A 19,455-nucleotide genomic window follows, 5' to 3' on the forward strand; every position below is an offset into this window, starting at 1 on the left:
GTGATAATTAATCATGAATGAGTTTTGGTGGACAGACAGGGAGAAATAGAAGAGGGGGGTTTTCACACTATGATGAAGTAGGAAAAAATTTGAAGAGTGATGACCTGAAATGGCTCACACTAGGCATATTTTGCACGCAGCTCTGAGAAAGCTATCGCTTAGCTTTGAAGCTACATTAAAAAGCTGCCATGTAAAGGAGAATAAAAATAAGAAGAAAGCAACCCTGCAATCCCTGTTAGTTTACCAGCTATTTAAATATCCGTGGGTTTGTTTCCTTCATTCTGCACTCCCTTTCGCCCATCCCCCTTGACCAAAAAAAAGGCTAAAACCTTTTTTTATTACCTAAAATGAAACTTACAAGCTTGGAAGTGGGAGCTTTAAACTTTACTTTTAAACTTATCTTTTGTTCCCATGTCCTTCCTGTTCAAACAGCCAGCAGTAACCACTCCATGACATTGACCAAAGTAATTTTGGGCTTGTCATGTGTGGTAAGTGCACAAAAAGTCACCGGTAGAGGGAGATACAACTCTGGGAATCCGGCATCTTGTACGGAAATAACTGCTGCACCGTGCATGCAGAGAGTGAGTTAAATCCTTTTATTTTCATCTATTCTCTGTCCACGAGAGTAAAAAGGTCTGTAAGCCCACCAACGTCGAGAATTCTGTTTGATTGAGACCATCCGAAACCTTGCTTTTATGAAAGCTGCGAATGGAAGGACATGGCTGAATCATAAGTCGGGAGAGACTAAAGGAGCATGGTGTAGGTTGATTTTTTTGGTTTTTTTTTTTTTGTGTGTTTGTTTTTGTTGGTTGGGTTTGAGTGGAGTTGTTTTGCTAACCTTTGTGGCTGCAGAATATTGGAGGAATCTCTTTGCTAAGCAGAAACACTCCAAACTTCCTCAAACATACAAATGAATAGAATAGGCACCTGTAGGGACACACTCAAAATGACAACTACAGTCTCTCCTGTAGTTTTACAGTCTATTATAGAATTATTGTGGAGTTGAATTAAGCGTCAGTACAGTCCCCTGTGAAAAACGATAGTTGTGGCTGAAGAGCTCTGTTCCTTCCTTGCATGATGCAGGCACTTACTGCCAGGGTCACTGAGTTCCCTTTAGGTTGGGCAAAATCCCAGCCCATGAGAAAACGAGGCAGTGGTTGGTGCAGCAGCTTGCTGAGACCCTGTTAACAACTGCTGCCTGACTACGTTTGTGCTATGGTTTTAGGATTCTGTTCTGAAAGGTCTGCAGTACTGTACGTGGGGATTTGTTTAACTTAGAAATGAGTTTAGAATGAGCTTTAGTAGACTGGCTGTGGGCTTTCTCTCTTTTTTTTTTTTTTTTTTTTTTTTTTCCTTAAGGATGATAAATTATCAACAAAGTTCTCAACTACATTCCCTAGGCTGCCAAAAAGCTCAGTGCAGTCGTTCTTCAACAGTTAAAGGAAAATGCTATGAAAGAGAGCTTCAGTAATCAAGTTTCTTGAGCCTCATCGTTGGGAGGCAAGGGGAAAACTACACATTGAAAGATCTATGATAACTCTCTCCCCACACTTTTGTGGTCTCCAGTTCCTACTGCATCTCCTCAAAATGCACAGGGATGGGGACTGGGATACCATTTCTATCTTCCAGGGAATTATGACAACTTTAGTGACTTTAAAGCTATGAGAAGAGGATCTGAGAGAGACCTTCCTACGTTGGCAAAATGCCTTCACCAGAAGTGGATGGCTTCTTGATTTGTAAATACGGTCTTATGCCTCTGAGCAGTTTGGTGGTGTGGTGCTTTTTTTTCTTTTTCCCTTTGGGTCAAAGGCAACACGTAACTGCCTTTCTCTTACAACCCAGCCTGGCTCTTCAGCTCACGAGGCAGGTGAAAGAAATGGCTTTACTGCCCTGTGAGGCAGCGCGCTTTTGAGTGAGGTGCACAGATTGATGTAGAGTGGGCTCATCACTCTCTGTTGAGGAGACCAAGGGGCAATGGACCAGCCTGATGGTGAATAGTGTGCAGATGCTCTTCAGTCTGAACGTGCTATCTTGTCTCAGTGGCAGGTACTGCCCTTGGGAGGTAAGATTGCTCTTTCCTCAAATACACAGTCTTGATTACAGAACAGAGACTTAATAAGAGGAAAAGGGTCTTGGCATCTCTTTATTCAAGCCTTATCCTTGGATCTAGTTTGCGTCCTTCACTGGCAAGACTGAGATCCCCGTGCAGGGTGAGCAAACCAATGGCCATGTGTTCCCCTGCCCTCCCACGGGCATGGCCAACTACAGAACAGGAGCTCACTGCTTTTCCCCCAGAGAGCTGGTATTTGGGGTGTAAAGGTCTGCAGTAGTCAGACCACAACTTACCAACACACTGGCCAAGCCCAGAAGCTTTGGTCGAGGACCCAGCATAGATGCCCAGTGTGATTCTTGAAGATCTTCTGAAGAGTTTCCCCTCTCAGGCTCCGCGAGCGTTTGTAGATGGCATTTACCAGCTATTAAAACTCGCCACTTGGCTTGCAGGGGTTTTCCCTACCTCCGAGCACGAGCTAAGGACTGTTTAAGTGGTCAGCTTCACTCTGTCCGACGCAGGAGCCTCAGGCTGTGTGGTGTCGTTGGCCACCACCTTGGCTTCTCCATACATGTCTATGCATTTCTTCACAGCTTTCAGGATAAGCTGTAACCGTCTGTCTAAAGCCAGAAGATGGGGTTCGGTGAGGACAGGTGCCAGGCGGTCCTGCAGGAGGGATTCCCTCATCACGTCGCTGAGCCGATATTCGGGCTCAGCCAAGAGCTGGAGGCGCAATAACGTCGTCCTCTTTATTCTGGGGGGGGGGAAAAAAAAAAAAAAAAAAAAAGAAATTAGACATCTTAATGCAAACTTCTTGTGGCATCCTGGCAAGAAGAGGCTGCCTGAGCCCTTGGTGGTAGGGGAAGGAGGGAGAGCGAAGATGGGTGAAGATGTTTGATGAAGAAATTTGGAACAAAAGCTTTCCTTTTCTAAAGGAGATTAATATTTTTTTACAGAAACCTCTGCTTCTTCCTTTGTTTTTCCACACTACAGAGTATTTCTACTGCAGATGTCTGTCATCAGAGAGAAAAACATGATAGAAGTTCTCAGCAATGAGTGTTTTTCCTCTGAGTCAGAGCTGACCGAGTTCCCCCGATTGCTGCAAGGTGGTGCCATGTTCCAAGGATGACATTTATGGGGTGGGGGCAAAGGGGGAGGTAAAATGAAGCAGCATGGATGAGGAAAAAAATCTTCTGTCAAAACTATAAGCAGAAAGAGGGACTATTTCTTGGAACTGATTTAACTGTGACTTTTCACCTTAAGAGGTACTGAGATTTAAATATTTCCCTTTGACAGAAAGGGGGATGAAAAGCTATAATCTTGGAACACTTCTGGGAACGCAGCTCGGTATTCTGAAATCATTTGTTTAATCCTCAGCAAAAAGTGTTTTGACTTCAGCATCTCTAATACTGAAATTAATCAGTGCTTTTAATTATTGCCCTTCAAATTTTGTAAATGAAGTAGCTCGTGTTCACGCAGCCATTCCTATTGAGCCGAGCCAGACTTTTCAGATGGAAAAAGGTGTAGTCAGAAACGTTTCAACCAGCTCCAGAGTTTGCTTTTGTGTGCCTGTTGTTTATCCAGAGCATCGGCTGGCAACGGCGCTCTGGCTCTCCGCACCTCCGAGAGGACACGCGCCGTTCGGATATCAGGTGAAGGGCTTATTGCTGCTGCCACGCGTGGCCGAGCAGTCCCTGAACCCCACCGGGGGCTGGTACCGCCCGGCAGCGGCCAAGCGAGGTGCGTGTCGCATCGCACGGGGCAGCGGGGAAGGTCCCACGACCCACCGCCTCCTGTGCTGTGCTGCCGTGGGGGGGGAGGGGGGGTGCAGGTTTAAACCGTGGCTGTTATCCTGGCTGCCCGCTGCCAGGCTTGCATTAATATTACTGAAAAAAAAAATATATATATATATATAATCGATTGATCAAGTGCTATGGCTGACAATGAGGCTTTAAATCACTGCCGGAGCACTGCTGTGAGGTGCTGCTGCTGCTGCCGGAGAAAGTCTTGTCCAGGGCAGGAGTGAATTGCAGCAGAGGCGCGTGCAGCCTCCTCGCCGGCGAGGGGTGACTGTGGGTAAACACCAGCTGTGTTTGCTCCGCTCCGACCAGCGGCGAGGCTCGGAGGTGGAGAACGGGATGGTCCGACCCCGTGGGGAATGGCTTCTGTCACGCTCTAACAGTTACGTAAGAAATAGGCAGAACATGGAAAGCGGTGTGAGATGGAGATCCTGCCGCCGGCCCCGCGCCTCTCCCCCAGGGCAGCTGTAACCCCGCTGGCGTACTGCATCGTGGAGGATTTGACCCAGAGCCTTCCAGGGTCTTCATCAGCCAAGAAGACGTGTGAGCCAGGTTAACTGGGGGCCGTCTTCAGGCCTGTCTGTGCCTTGTGGTGGGTTTTGACTCTTTCAGGAAAAGGAGCATCTCTTACCGCGTGGCTGTATTTGTGCCGTTTGCTGTACTCAGAGCAGCGCTGGGAGAGGAGAGCAGCAGACCCCAACGTGTGGGACAAGGACTGGTGTGGGAGCTGTGAAAGGCAGCTAAGAATACCAGAAGGCTTAAATCGGCTGGAAGCCAAATTTGGAGAAGAGCTGAGCTGGGAAGGCGATGACCATGTTCAGCAGGGAAGCGAGCAGCCTGTGGGTCCAGTGGTCCCTCTTGTCTGGAGGACTTCATTCCTGCTTGGGTGTCCACAGCTTGGCTTCACGGGGAGCACCGAGGTGACCCGCTGGGCTGAGTCCCGCTCGTTGGTCAGGGCAGGCTGAAGTCCGTGGCCTCTGTGCTTACTCAAAAAAACCTTTTTATTTCCTTTCCGAGCATTTTTGGATGCTCCTGCATTCGAATGGATTGGCTGTTGTGGGAAATGAGGTTTTGTGTGTCACCCTCGGGCAGGATGAGTTGCTTTTACACCATTCTTGGCCCTAGTTGGCTTATTACAAGGTGTGACTTGCGGGTCTTCTTACCGCTGTCTTTTACAAGGAGAACTAAATTAAGAAGAGCTTCTGGGAGATGGATCTGGAAGAATAGGAAGGATCTGACCTGTGGGTCTTAGTGTATACAGGTCAAATTAAGAGGTAGAGGTAATTTAAACCGCACAAAATAGGAGTTCATGAGAAGGATTCACTGTGAGCCTGCAATTATAAATGAAAAGACTCACCGGGTGCAAATAACAGTTCTTAAAATTAGATCCAGTAATACCAGTGTACGGGGAAGAGTGCAGTTAACACCCTGGGGCTGAGATGGGGCAGGTACGGCGAGGAAAGAGGTTAGGCATTTCCGAAAGAGAAACCACAGGGAACAGCAGTTTTCTCTCTCTCTGAAGTTTAACTTTCAGCTGACGATTTATGTGAATTAATAAAGGGAGAAGACAGGATTCAAATAGTAACATTTTTATGAGCTTCTGCTTAATGCCATGGGAAGAAGAAACCTGATTAGCTGTATTAAAGTTCTACCAGGCTTTTGGATGGGGATTTCTGAGCTTCACGTCAGTCGATTGGGGCTGATAGCGCCTCATGTCAATGGGCTGCGAAATGCTGGGAGACACTTCTGGAAGGATTTCATCCAATGGACGTGTCTCTGGTCTATCGGTGAAAGCTTTGACGCTTGCAAGGCCTTCTACCTTCAACAGGAAAGTATCCAGGAGGGACTGTTGTGTGACACCGCAGCAGGCTGCAGCACAGCAGAGCTTGACGCTCTGATACAAAAGCTTAATCCCTGTTTGTGGGATAATTTGTGATTCCTGTGCTCCGGGGTCTGGCCTGCGGCTGGGGCTGGGATTAGCAGGGCTCTTCCCTGCGCTGCTGGATGGAGCCAGCCCATGACGGCGCGAACACCGACGCGGCTGGGAAGGAAGGTGAAGCCGGCACTTACATGCAACACTGGGAGAGCGGGGCCAGGATGGAGGTTTCGTCGTGGGAATGCCGCCCGAACCTGGGGGGGTGAGCAGAGAGCGCAGAGCTTTAGTGCCTGCCCACCACCTTCCCCCCCTCCCCGATGCTCTCCCCCAGCCTCACCCTCTGGCGTTGTCCAGATGCAAGAGGAAGCCGTCGTCCCCAAACTTGGTGAACATTTCGTAGTGGTGACGGTCCATGTTCCCTGGTAAAAGGAAGACAGAGGAACAATTTCCCTTACGTGTGACCAAGTAATTTTCTAAACTATCCTACGTTTTCTTTCAGATCTGCATGAAATGCTTGTTGCCTTGCTGGAAGTGTCCGAGATGCTCAGAGCTGCTGCCTTCATCCTGCTGGAACCCCCCGGGGGGGGGCCGGGGTGGGCTTGGGGGGTCCCCCTTGCCTGCACATCAGGAGGGGTTGTGCTGTCTCTGGAGCAGAAGGGATGGCCTTGAGAAACACCGTGGCACGGGAAGGCAGACAGACTGATGCTGAAGGACCACATGGAAAGAAGGAACGTTATTTCCCCCTTCGTCATACCTATTAGGAAGTCAAATATGGCCATGTCAACGATGTTCAGCAGCCGGTTGCCGTTGCTGTAGGGGTAGATCTCCCTCACGGTGTTGCAGTAGAGTGGGTTGACTTCCCACCTGCAGGAGATGGAGGAGAAGGGGGAGGCACAGTCAGTGGTTGCTGCTCCTGCGTGCCAACAGCACCCCAAAGCCGGTGTCCCGTGTGGAGAGGGAGAGGAGGAGAACTTAAATCTCCCTAAATCTCCTTCCCTGTGCATGCAGGAGACTGGAAGCAAAACCCAGTCAATGCCCAGGCATTAAGAGTTATTAGACTAATTATAGACAATCTCTGAACCTTGGCCTTCCTCTGCCTGGACATACAATTCCTGTATGTATGTCCACGTGTCTGTACCCCGCTCATTCTCCTTCCCACGCGCTCCCTGCGATGCAGATATGGGAAGCGGCATCATTTACCCACTTACTCCTCTTTTCCATCAAACGAGTAGGACCGGATCCATGGATTTGGGATGGAGAGTCGTGGCGCCAGGTTGAGGGATGGCAGGAAGGCGGAGAGAGACCCTTCCAGGAGGTGAGGGTTCCCACACACCGCGTACTCCGTCTTGCACATGTACGGGCACTTGGCAAAGAAGCAAACGTTGCTGGCTGGGAGGAGAAGAGAGAAGAAAACTAGGAAAAGGAGCTACGATCCGCAGGAGACTGAAAGGTAGTCCCGACTGACCTCTTCCCTATTGCGTGGTGGTGACTGCATATATTGTGGCATGTGTACCCATATCAGGGATGTGAAACAGCCAAATGGTGGACAATACCTGGATTTTGGTCATGGACAGACCTGGTCCCGTACTAGGGGAAAGGGTGGGGAAAATTGGGCAGGTGAGTAGATCTGGCAGATGATTCCAGCTGGAGGCTGAGGGATGCCTCTACTGTAACCACGTCTTTGTACATGTTTCACCCAAGACTTTGATTTCTGCTCAACAGCGCAAGTCCTGCTGGTCCCTCTTCCAAGCAGACCCTGCCCTTCCACCCACCATGGACCAACATGTCTAATCCCAGCTCGCAGCAGCCAAGCGCTCGCCTACCTGGTGAGACGAAGAAGACGCTCTGCAGGATCTCATTCTTGGTGACCTCCAGGATCTCCTTGGTGACGTTGATCAACCTCCCGACCGTGGGTGGCACCCTCCGGAAATCCAGGATCCTGCACAAAAGGGACAGCGGCTCAGAGCCTGCGGTGCACAGGGACGTTACTGCACAGGATGGCAACGTGGGACAGCAGATGCTGCCCTCGCCCCTTCCGTTGATAAACCAGGGAGCTTCTGATGACTGCACCCATGTGTGGTTTTGGTGTTTGTTTTTTTTTTTTTTTTTTTTTTTTTATCTCCCAGTTTCTTTCTAGCAAATAGCCAGGATCATTTTACCCTCTGGACCAAAATGTGATTTTGGTATTTTAATAGCTGCTGCCTGGAACAATCTGGATGTTCTCCAGGATTCGTGTATTTTTCCCTAACCGGTTTCTCCCATCCCCTTGCACACAAGCTGGGTCCTCGGGGAGGCAGAACAGCTCTTCAGGCCCTTCTACGATGTTGGGTTTGACACGGAGCAAAGACGCGCTGAAGGCGGTACAACGTGGCTGAGACCGCGGGAGGCGAGGAGGGGTCACCCCCGCTCGGAGGCACTCATGCCCAGCTGACTCATTTTGAATATTCTTAACAAAATCAGGGCCTGGGGCAGAAAGGCATTCATGTCAGTGAGTGGAAAAGCCGCTGTTGATTGCTGAGTCAGTAACACGGGGTGAACCAGCTAATGCTCTGCTTTGCTCCTTGGGTAATGCCCTCTGCTTCTGAGAATCAGGCACAAAACAGGATTTAGCCTGTTACTTATTGAGCAATGTTTAAAGGAAAAAAACAACCACCAACCAACATTTGCTTTCATCTAGCATCTTTCAGCTCTAAAAACCACAAAGCACTTGAGAAAAGCAGTCCGGCTTCATTTTTCTGGCGGTGGAGCTGGGACGCAGAAGAGGCAAGCTGACGGTAGGTGAGTCAAGCAGAGTCACTGGGGTGATGTAGGGGCAGAGCTGGAAAGGGAATTCAGCTCTCTTCACTCCCTCGCTCAGAGTTTGAGCTCCAGGACTTACAGTCTAGTCCTGCTTATCGTATAGGTTGGGCTTGGGAACTGGAGACCCTCATCCACCTTCACCATCAGGGACAGCCCCCACCTTGATCTTCAACACTCAGCCCATCGAGGGGAAGAAGGCTGCTGCCCTCCTCTTCTAATAAGGGTATTTTTGATTTTATTAAATACAAAGCCTGCTGGGAAGAGCTGCCAGGTTAATTGCTCGTTAGCTGGGGGTTTGAAACTGCATCGTTGCAGTTTATCTCAATCCAAAACACGCCTTGATTGCTGATTGAGTGTGCGACTCCCTCACCGGGACGGGATCCAGGCTGCACCCAGAGCTCATCTTTGTGCTTCGATGCACGGGGGGGACCCCCGTGCGGGTGGCCGTGTGGCAAATACCCGACCCCTTCGCAACCTGGGCTTCATCTGCCAGCCTGTTCTCATGCAGCGGCCGAGGTGAAGCTGACTCCTGGGCTTCAGATGAGAGCCAGAGCCGCCCTGTCCCCAGGTAATGCGGCAGCTCCCCAAAGGGTGCCGCAAAGCAATTGCTTCTCTGAAGCTAAGCAGCTCTGCGGGGCTCAGCACAGCTTTTCTCGTGCCCAAGCTCTCCCTGGGCAGAGGACCGGGCGCTGGCAGCTGGAGGAGGCAGGTCCCTACCTGTCCAGGTGGAAGGCAGCGATCTCTGCGTTATGCCGCTGGAAGTCAACGAAGTAGAAAAAGTCCTCGGGAGTCTCTTCCTCGCGTTTCTGCCTGGGGGAGAGCGAGGGGGTTAATGTAACCGGGCACGGCAGGGCAGGCAGGATGGACGCAAAGTGGTGGCACAAGGACAGCGCACCCAGGGACAGCCGGTGTGCTCGGGGACAGCCGTCGTGTGGCCACGCTGGTGCTGGGGCCGTCGGGCAGAGCTGCAGCGCCTGGTGGCCAGGCCAGCACCTAAAGTGCCTGGTGCTGGGCTGGGACCAGCCCACCGTGCCAGAGAGCAGCGCTTGTGCCCTGTCTTAGGGCCGGGTGGATGAGGGAGGCAGAAGGAATCACTTGGGGCTTTAAAACCTTTTGTGCCAGATTTTATTAGACCTACTTAGTTAGGACAGTGTTTCGGGTGGGTACAACATCAGGGGATGCTAGAGGCCATGCTGCACTTGTCAAGTCGCCGTGGGAGGCAGAGGAGAGCTCAGATTTGATGCTCTCATATCCTGGAGACGGTAACACCAGCAGCAGCTCATTCCATTTCATTTTCTGGCTGTCACGCAGTGCCTCGATACGTGCAGCGTGTGAATTTGCCTGCTCAGCCTCCTGAGCAGCTGTGCGTCGCAGGAAAGCCCGCAGGCATTGCGGAGCCCTCCTGGCTCAGCTGAGTGCACGGACGCTTTCCTTCTCCCCCTGGACCGGCCCGACCCTGGGCAGAGGTGGAGAGAAACCAGCGGGAGAGGATCTGACCGCTTTCTGGATGAGCGAACCATCACAGCTGGTGTGCTGCCAGCTGCCCTGCCTGCGCACAGCGAGTAAAGTGAGGGGCAATAAATGCGAAGAGTCCCACGGGGCTAGAAATAAGTGCAGAAGCAATTTAAAACTCCGGTTGGAGGTGACTGGGACTGATGGCTATTTCTTGGAAATACTCTGGGGGAATCCAAGGAAAATCGAGGTAAAAACCACAAAGTCAGCTGGGGAAGAGGAAGAAATAAGCAGTCCCTATCGGCAAAGCTCTCGGGAGAACAAGTGTCCCAAGGTCCTTCGCTGTCTGGCATCTATGAACCGAGAAATTTCCAACGTCAATAAGCAGTGTGGGAACACCGGTGTTTATCCACGTGCGGCTCTGGGACAGCGCGAGCGGCCAAAAATAACGAAACCTTTTCAGCTGTCGAGGTAGCTGAGCGCAGGAGAGGAAAGATGCGGCTGCGGCGCGGCGGTCCTTGCTGAGGATGCTCGCACCGCTCGCTGCGGGGCTCTGTGGTTCGTGGCTACGCGGGGCGGAGGGGCTCCGCCGCTGTGTCTTACCTCATGGGCTTGAACATGGCTTTCCCAAAATCCTGGAACCTGAGGACCAGCTTCAGGTGCACGCCGCTGGGCTTCACGACTAGGGGAGGAGACAGGCCGTTAGCCACCAGCCCCCTGGAAAGTCTCCCCGGTGCGTGGTGAAGCACCGGTTACGCGCCTGGATGCGATTCGGCTTTCCGCCCCGGTGAGCGCACCCCATCGCTCCTTCCAGCATCTCTCCTCTTCCCCTCTGCTTCTGCCGTTGTTTTTCCTCCCTCTCCCCTGTGCTGGAGATTTCCCTCCAGCGCTTCTCCCAACGGCCATTTGTTATGTCCTCTTGGGGACTTTTTCCTCCCCCCAGTAGAAACCAGTGGCGTACTGGTGTCCTGGCACCCACATCCCAGCATCTGCTGGGTCCGCAGGGTTTAATTGGAGGCAGAAGGGCTTGGCATTGCCTGGCTTTGTGTTTCCCTTGTTGAGTTTAGGATGGAGGGGGTGGGGATGGGGGTCCGCTGAAGCGATGGGGTGCGAGGGGAGAGCGGGGACCCGAAGCATCGCACTCACTCTGGCTGCAGTCACAGGCCCCCAGCAGCGCTTTCTCGTCCTGGCTGTAGTCTGCAAGGGCAGGAGGAGCGGTGAGACCCCCCCCGGGCTTGGTCTTTTGCTGCTGACCCCCCCTCCCAGCACGGGGCACGCAGGGGACAACTGCCTGGGCTGCCCCAGCCTGGCAGCCCCGGTGCCATCGGTGCGCAGCGAGGGGTGCGGTCCCCTCGGGGGCGCTGAGGCAGTTTGTCGGGATTAAACGGCCGTGCAATGGGTCCCTGGCATGGCTGGCACCAAAGCGTGCTGCATAGGATCATAGAATCGCTGAGGTTGGAAGGGACCTTTAAGATCATCAAATCCAACCATTACCCTCCCCTGACAAAGCCACTTCTCAACCATGTCCCCAAGTACCACCTCTACCCTTTTGTTAAACGCCTCCGGGGATGGCGAATCCACCCCCTCCCTGGGCAGCCTCTTCCAATGTTTGATAACCCTTTCAGTGAAAAAACATTTCCTAATATCCAATCTAAACCTCCCCTGACATAACTTGAACCCGTTTCCTCTCGTCCTATCACTTGTCACCAGGGAGAAGAGCTCAGCCCCCCCCTCTCTGCACCCTTCTGTCAGGGAGCTGCAGACGGTGATAAGGTGTCCCCTCAGCCTCTTCTTCTCCAGGCTGAACACCCCCAGTTCCCTCAGTCATTCCTCATCAGACTTGTCCTCCAGACCCCTCACCAGCTCCATTGCCCTTCTCTGGACACGCTCCAACACCTCAGTGTCCTTCTTTAAGGATGTAGCTTGGTCCTTCCTCCCATCTCAAGGCAAGGGCACGGCAACCACACAGCACGAAACCTGCCGGGAAGCCGGCACAGGGCTCGGAGCTTCCTCTGGCAAGAACCAGCCCCTGCCTTGTTTGCAAAAGTGACCCAGGGAGGGGCTGGAGCCCCCCAGCCCCATGCGGTTCCCAGTGGCTCCGTCCCCATCCCTGCGGCAGGAAGCTGCTTACCCGCGCTGATAGTGGTGAAGTCCCGCATGTCCCGGAGGAGCCTGTTGACGGTGGGGCTGGAGCGTGGGTAGAGCCCGTCCCGGCTGATGCCCAGGTGGAACTGGAGCCAGCTGGCCTCCGGCCGCAGCGGCAACGGCGCCGCCGGGGAGGTCAGGTTGAGCTCCTCCCTGTAAAGCTTGTGTCTCCTGGAAAAGAGCGGTTACAGGGTGATGAGGATGAGCCTGGGGATGGAAACCCTTACTGCCCCGAGCCCTGAGGCTGTCGGGGAGTGGGGAGGGTGCTGGGGAGCAGAGCTGGGGGGGCACGGGGTGGATAAGGACTCTGGGTGCTATCCCAGGGGAAACCGAGGCAGGGAGCAATGATCGTGCTGCCTTCTTCCCTCTGCAAAGCCCTGGGAAAGCAGCCCCAGGCGGGAAGGCCAGGGGCTCTGTTGTCTTCTCCTCGCCCCATCAGGACCAGGAGAGGTGTCAGGGCACGGCTGGAGCTAAACCACATCTTTGGCAACGCAAGAGCTGGCCTGTGTGACGGATGGAGCGCTTCCCGGAGGGACTGCAGGCTCCAGGCCAGACCTGGGGAGGGGACGTGATGTGACAGTGAATAACTTGGGTCTTGACTGCTCAGTGAGGTGTCCGGAGCACCCAGGAGAACAACAGGGTCTGGTCCAAGTGAGCCTCTGCAGAGGACCGTCTTTACAGTCACTACATCTCTGACAGAGTTGTTTCCTGCAGCCAGAGGTCCCAGGCAGGAAAAAAAAAAAAAATTGTTACATTAGAGCCACAAATTGGGTCTGTGACCAGATTCAGAGCCCTCGGCGCGGCGAGGTCATCCGGCAGAGTCCCGCGTGTCTTCTCTTAAAATCAAGGTTGATTCAGCCCTTTTGTGGCAGGTGGAGCCGAAGGGCTCTCCCAGGTTCAATAAGAAACCCAAACCGTCTCCCCACTTGATCAGCATCTTCCTCAGCTTTGGGACCTGCGCGGCTGGGACCCAGGCTCTGCCAAACGGCAATCGAGAGGTCACTTATTCCACCCGGCAGAGGACAGAGCGTTAGTTTCTCATTAACGCCGGCCGAGCCGTGTACGGAGTAGCTGGTCCCGATAAAAGGAAAACGAAGTTCAGTTTGCACTGAAAGTGCCAAGATACATCCCCGAAAGAAAACAGGAGCTGGGGGCTGATAACGAGTAGGGCATTAACGAAGGCTGGGATGGAGTGGCTGGAGAGAGGGAGGCGCCACGTGCCTCGCTGGACCTGACCCCGACCCGTAGCAAAACACACTCCGGGAAACACAGAAGATGAGAAGTGACTTTTTCCTGCCTGCCTTTAGTGTTTTTCCTAATTCTTCCTAATTTTTTAGTTTTTGCCCAATGCAAACAAAACTAGAAGTGGCGAGGATAGGGAGGCCAGGTGCCCCGTGCTTTTCCAGCCCCAAAAGGATGAAGGGGGTGCAAGTGGGAATCACCCCACGGGCTGTGGCGGGCTTTGCCGCGCTGCACGGCTCGCGGCGGTGGCTGCAGCAAGCGGCTGCTGACCGTGCACAGAGGCAATTATCAGCCACGGAGTTGGCGCTGATGGCTGAAAAGGGCTGTGGACATGGCTGGCTTTTTTTCCTTCCCTGCTCAGACCAGCAGGAAAGCGTCGGGTTTTGGTTGGATTTTTTTTTTTTTTTTTTCCCATCATCCTTCTCCATCTGAGCGGGCTGAACAGTGTGGTGAGTCCGGTCTAACCATGAGCGAGGGATGAACCCTCCCGGTGGTGAGGGACACGTTTCAGTCATGTCCAGGGAAAAATCTAGAGAGCGGAGAGACAAGGCGTATCTGCAGGTCAGAGCAGCCCGTTCCCTTCCCCGGCGTGTTTGCCTTTCAGTTGGCTCGGGGTCAGCTACAGCGCGAAGTCCACGTGCACGCCGTCAGGGAGACGGGTGTCGGGGCATGTCTCTCTCTGCTCGGGCGTCTGCAAAGGAGGCAGAAGCTCCCCCCGCGCCGGGAGGAGGTGGATGTGGTGGATGCTAAGACTCCTCGGCAGGTTTGGCTGGCAAGCTGCGCACAAAGATGTGGCCCCGGGATGCCGTCGGCTCCGGCGGACATGCCTCGACCTTCCGGCACGCTGCTGTACACCGGGTCTCCCGTGGGCAAATCTTTGAGGCACAACCTTAACCCCCCACAGCAGCCGGGGGTTAAGACCCCGGTGTAATTCAAAGACCCCGGTACAATTTAGAAAAATGACTCGGGATTTTTCCCTAGGGAAGCTGCCCAAATATTTTACCATATTTGCTCTCCTGCCTCCCGTAGAGACAGGCTGTTCCCGCCCTGGGGTGGCAGTGAGCAATAGATTACTGATGGGGAAAAAAATGCCGCCGTTCTGCAAGGGGAGGCAGTTCCCGACCAGCGGCTGCTTCCAGCCCAGCGCTCACGCGGTCCCTGTCCCGGGCGAGCTGCTGCAGGGCCAGCGAGCCCCTTCCCAGCCTTTAAGCCCCAAATACAGCTCCCTCTGCTTCCCCGCTTCCTTCAGGATTCCTGAAATATTTCCCTGTAAGAACAGAGCTCTGCAAAAGATGTAATGATATCAAAACTGGGTTAATTTCTAACTTGTTCTAAATAGCCCCGGGGTTGCCCGAGCTCTCTGCTCAGCCAGGGCAGAGGGCCACGGCGTGGGGTGATGCTGGGCACAGGCCACCGGTGTCTGCTCGCCCCGTGCCTCCCCTGGCACCGAGCCGGATACAGAGTTTGGGGTTTTGAAGCTGCTCCTTCAAGGATAAAAATAAGCTTCGGAGTTTTTAAATTGGGTTTGGGGTTTTTTTTGGGTTTTTTTTGGTTTTGAAGAGGTGTGGATGTTTTTTTTTTTTGCTGTTTCCTTCCTGCATCTCCATCAGTCTCTCCAGCTGGTTCTGCATCCTGCAGTCAAACCCCCGGTCCTCACTGAAGTGCCGGGGAACAGCACGGGGACGGGCAGCGAGCACCGGGGCGGTAGGACACGCGCTGCTGTGCTCCCCTGGCCGCGGGTATCCAAAACGGGCCCTATCCTGGGGCCACTCCACGAGCTGGCAGAGTGTCCCAGTCCACCTGATGCCCATCTGGCGGCAGAAATGAAGACAGGCACGCTGTGCTGTGGGCACAGGGTTAAGCTACAACTTGTTCCACTCGTGAGGAGCCTCCTGCCGCCCTGAGAGCTGCTTTGGCAACAGTCCGACCTCCGCGTGATGTAGAAACGTGCCGTCACACTGCCACGCCGAGGAGACGATGGCCCACGGACACTCCTGACCCTCTTCTGCCTGGGAGCGGACGTGGTCACACAGCGATGAGAGCTGGGGTGGACCTTGCTCCCGCAGCGCTGTCTTCAGTCCTCAACAACAGCAGTGGCACGCTAAACCGTGCCCTCAGCAAATTAACGGTCTTACGAAACGCATCAGCCCCGGCGAGTCCTGTCTTATTATATATTCAATTTGCAGCACCAACGGGAGGAGACGTTGCGTGTCACCTCGGCCCGTGCGTGCTCTCTGAAGGCTCTACCCGCTTATGAGCATCATACTTTTTATTTCAAAGGGACTGAGGAGGAATCAATACTCTGCCTCCCTTCTCCTTCCCGGAGGTGCAAAGTGAAGTCAATCAAGGGCAACCGGCATCACGGCTTTCCTCCTGGCCACATCATAACCAAACCTCAGAACAAAAGGTAACGTGCAGCCACGGCTTTGGCGCAAATATCACGTTTAAACAAAGCAGTAAATAAAGTCGGGGAACGCAGACCTCTTACCAAATAGCAGGGGCTGTCCCGCCTGCGAGGCTGGTGTGGATGTAATGCCAGTGCTGCTGCCAGTGCTCGGCACTGGATGCTCAGGGCTTCTGGTGGTGCTCAAGAAGCCATCAACCACGTGCCAGGAGCTGCTTCGGTTCAAATCCCCCTTCCCCACCGGGCAAAACATCTGGCTTGCTGCCGAAATCCTGATGTCTTCAGGAGGCATTGCTCAGTCCTGTGAAGATGCACCCGAGGGTGGTCCATGGCACAGCCTGGCCATGGTCCATGGTCTGAGGGTACTCAAACCCAACAGCCACGGACTTCAAGCGATGTGAAGAAGGATTCGACCTGCTCCAGACTGACTCGGTCAAGGGGCGAGCCTCACAGGGGGGACCCCTGGCCGAGCACACGGGGTGGCTCCAGGCCATGGAGGTCACTCTTCAGTTCCTTCCATCATTGCTTCCCATTGCTGCTTCCTGCAAATCGCACCCAAAACCGGGGATGGGTGAGTCCCGCAGAAAGAAGAGGAAGTCGCATCAAAATGGAGAAAGTGGGAGCTTGGGAATCCTGTCCACACGGCTCAGCAAACAGCACGTGGGTGGCGGGAGAAGCAGGAACTGGGTCTGACGCTGGAAACCAAACCTGGGCAGCGGGGAAGTGCCAGGACAGGGACCTCTGAGGTGGTCCCCAGGAGATGCCGCCGTCCCCTTACAGGTTGGCACCATCCCTGTCCCATGAAGGGGGCAGAGAGGCGATGCTGTGAGCTCAGCGCGCTGGGAGCCTCCATGCCGATGCACCACGGTGACCTGCTCCAGCACTGCATCACCGCGGCCATCCCTGTTGGATCCGAGTTTGTGCACGAAGGTAGAAGCTGGTGGGGTTCAGGGAGGACCTGGGGGACGCTGGAGGATGCCGGCTCTTTCCAGCTTGGCCACAGCCCGGCTGCAAGGTGGGTTAGATCAGGGGCTCAGGGGCCTCGGGGTGGGAAGCCTCAGTGATCGGATCATGCACAGGCGGCTGATGCTCAGAGCTGGTGCTGAGGGTCACTGTCCCTGCTGGGCAGGGTCCATGGGGGGTAGTGACAGTCCTACCCCAGGTGCAGGAGACGGGGGAGTTTTGCTGCCACCGCTGCTGGGGATGGGAGAGGCAGCAAGAAGAGGGCGCTTAGCTGGGAGTCCCTTTCTCTCCCAAAGTAAAAGCCTCTGCACCTTTTCGTGATGAGAAGTCAGCAGCGGGAACAGGAGAGGGGCTGAACAGGGGGGCAGCACCCCAACACCGCTACCGTGGATCAGAGGAGACCCGTGCGTTTGCATGGAGGCAGACCCAGAGATGTGCAGGGCTCTGGCCTGGGGGACTGCGGCCACTGGAGCCTGGGGGCTCCGGTTGTCATGCACCCTGAGGGCTGGTGGACGCAGGGAACCAGCCTTGGGGTTCAGCGCCTGGGGGCTTGCTCCCCTTCTGCCCCAAGCCGAAAAGGTGACACAGAGCAAAGGAGGCGCTTTACCCTGGGAGGAAAGGGCTTGCAGGGTGTCACCCCGTGCCCCAGCAGCCACCCTTCCCCTCCCCTGGGGACCTCACAGCCCAGCAGGAGGCATCCCAGGAAGCCCCCTCCAGCACAGCCCCCCCTGCTCAGCCCTGCCTGTCCGTGGGGTGCTGCTGGTTGTTGGGGAGGGGGGGTGATGGGGAGGACAGTGGGGCAGAGAGCCAGGAAGCGGGGCATGAGCCAAGCTGGGGACACCAGGGCGTACCCAGGGGTTGTGTGCCCAGGCTGGGGGTGCCTGGGAGAGCTGGCCAGAAAAGGGGGGGCCTGTGGGGTACCTGTGCAGGGGGTGCCTGGGAGGGATGCCTGGATAGAGGGTGCCCAGTGGGTGCCCAAGCAAGGGGTACCTGTGCAGGGGGTGCCTGGAGAGGGGGTGCCCGGAGAGGGGGTGCCCAGTGGGTACTTGCGCTTGGGATGCTCATGAAGAGAGTGCCCATGGAGGGGGTGCCCATGGAGGGGGTGCCTGGAGAGGGGGTGCCTGGGAAAGGGATGCCCAGGAGATGCTTGTCCACGGGGTGCCTATGCAGGGGGTGCCTGGTGGGTACCTGCGCTTGGGATGCTTGTGAAGAGGGTGCCCAGGAAATGCCCATGCTGGGGGTGCCTATGGAGGGGGTGCCCAGGAGATGCCTGTGCAGGGGGTACCCCGTGCAGGGGGTGCCTAGAGAGGGGGTGCCTGGTGGGTACCTGCGTTTGAGATGCTCGTGAAGAGGGTGCCAGGGAAGGGGGTGCCCAGGAAATGCTCATGCAGGGGGTGCCCATGGAGGGGGTGCCCATGAGATACTGTGCAAGGGGTGTCTGGAGAGGGGGTGCCTGGTGGGTACCTGCGCTTGGGATGCTTGTGAAGAGGGTGCTTGGGAAGGGGGTGCCCAGGAAATGCCCATGCAGGGGGTGCCCATGGAAGGGGTGCCCATGGAGGGGGTGCCCAGGAGATGCCCGTGCAGGGGGTGCCTGGAGAGGGGGTGCCCGGTGGGTTACCTGCGTTTGGGATGCTGGTGCAGGGGGTGCGCGGGGGGTGCCCATGCAGGGGGTGCCCCGGAGATGCCCGTGCAGGGGGCGCCGGTGGAGGGGGTACCCGGGCAGGGGGTACCGTGTCGGCGGGACGCACCTGTTCCAGCGAGCCGCCTTCCGCCGGTAGTAGCGCAGGGCTTCGCGGGGGCGCAGCAGCGGCTCGGCGGGGCCCGGCGGGGCGGCGGGGCGGTACAGCGGGTGGGCGAAGAGGCGCCGCAGCGCGGAGGCGGCGCGGGCGCGGAGCGGAGGGGCGGCGGGCGCGGGCGAGGGGCGGCGGCGGCGGCAGGGACAGCCCGGGGAGCCCGTCGCCAGCTCCCGCCGCGCCCGCGGCCAGAGGTGGAAGTAGAGATCGGCCGCCAGCAGCGCCCCGAGCAGCAGAAGGACCGCCGGGCGGTCCCGGCGCGGCCCCGGCATGGCCGGTGCGGGGAACCGGGAGCGGCGGGCAGGGACAGCTCCGGCAGCGGGGAGCAGCCGCCGCCGCCGCCTCCCGGGGCAGAGCGCACGGGGGAGCTCGAGCGGCGGAGCCGGGGGGGTTGCGGGCACCTCGGGGCGGGGAGCGGGCAGGGCGCCCGGGGCCCCGGGGCGGGGGATCGGGGACCGGCCGGGGCGGGGTGGGGGAGATGGGATGGGGGACAGGGTGAAGGGAGAGCCACCCGGAGAAAGGGGAGGGGGGGGACGGGACCGGGAGGAGGCTGCCCCGGAGGCGGTGCGGGGATGGAGTCGAACCGCCCCGGGCTCTGCCGCCCGCCCCCGCCGCAGCGGACGGGGCACCCGCAGCCGCCCGGCGTCCCTCCGCTTCGCCCCGGGCTGGCTGCGGGCTCCCCCCTTCCCCCTCCCCGCCTGCCCGCGCCCCTCGGCTCCTGCCGGGGGGTTTTGCCCCCTCTCCCGAAGGCGGAAAGTCCAGCCGGGCAAAACCCTCGGCAGGAGCTGGGAGGTGGCGAGTGTCGCTGGTGCGGGGGAGTGAGGGCGGTGTGTGAGTCGGGATATGAGAGGGGGGTGGTTCTGCCCCTCTGCTCTGCTCTGCTCTGGGGAGACCCCCTCTTGCAGTGCTGCCTCCAGCTCTGGAGCCCCCAA

General features: G+C 56.0%; 1 protein-coding gene across 1 annotated transcript; it reads right to left on the reverse strand.

The window, feature by feature from the left end:
• Positions 1-2,134: 2,134 nt before the first annotated feature.
• On the reverse strand, positions 2,135-18,795 carry FAM20A (FAM20A golgi associated secretory pathway pseudokinase; the record flags this gene model as incomplete). The annotated part of the gene is made up of 11 exons (XM_082492013.1): positions 2,135-2,804; positions 5,920-5,979; positions 6,063-6,144; positions 6,480-6,589; positions 6,934-7,114; positions 7,549-7,664; positions 9,242-9,334; positions 10,580-10,658; positions 11,123-11,173; positions 12,108-12,292; positions 18,479-18,795. 11 exons carry the CDS (start codon positions 18,793-18,795, stop codon positions 2,540-2,542), a joined length of 1,539 nt encoding a protein of 512 aa, XP_082348139.1. The 3' UTR covers positions 2,135-2,539.
• Positions 18,796-19,455: the final 660 nt, after the last annotated feature.

The sequence above is a fragment of the Vanellus vanellus genome, assembly GCF_965231255.1.
Source record: "Vanellus vanellus genome assembly, chromosome: 17".
NCBI lineage: Eukaryota > Metazoa > Chordata > Aves > Charadriiformes > Charadriidae > Vanellus > Vanellus vanellus.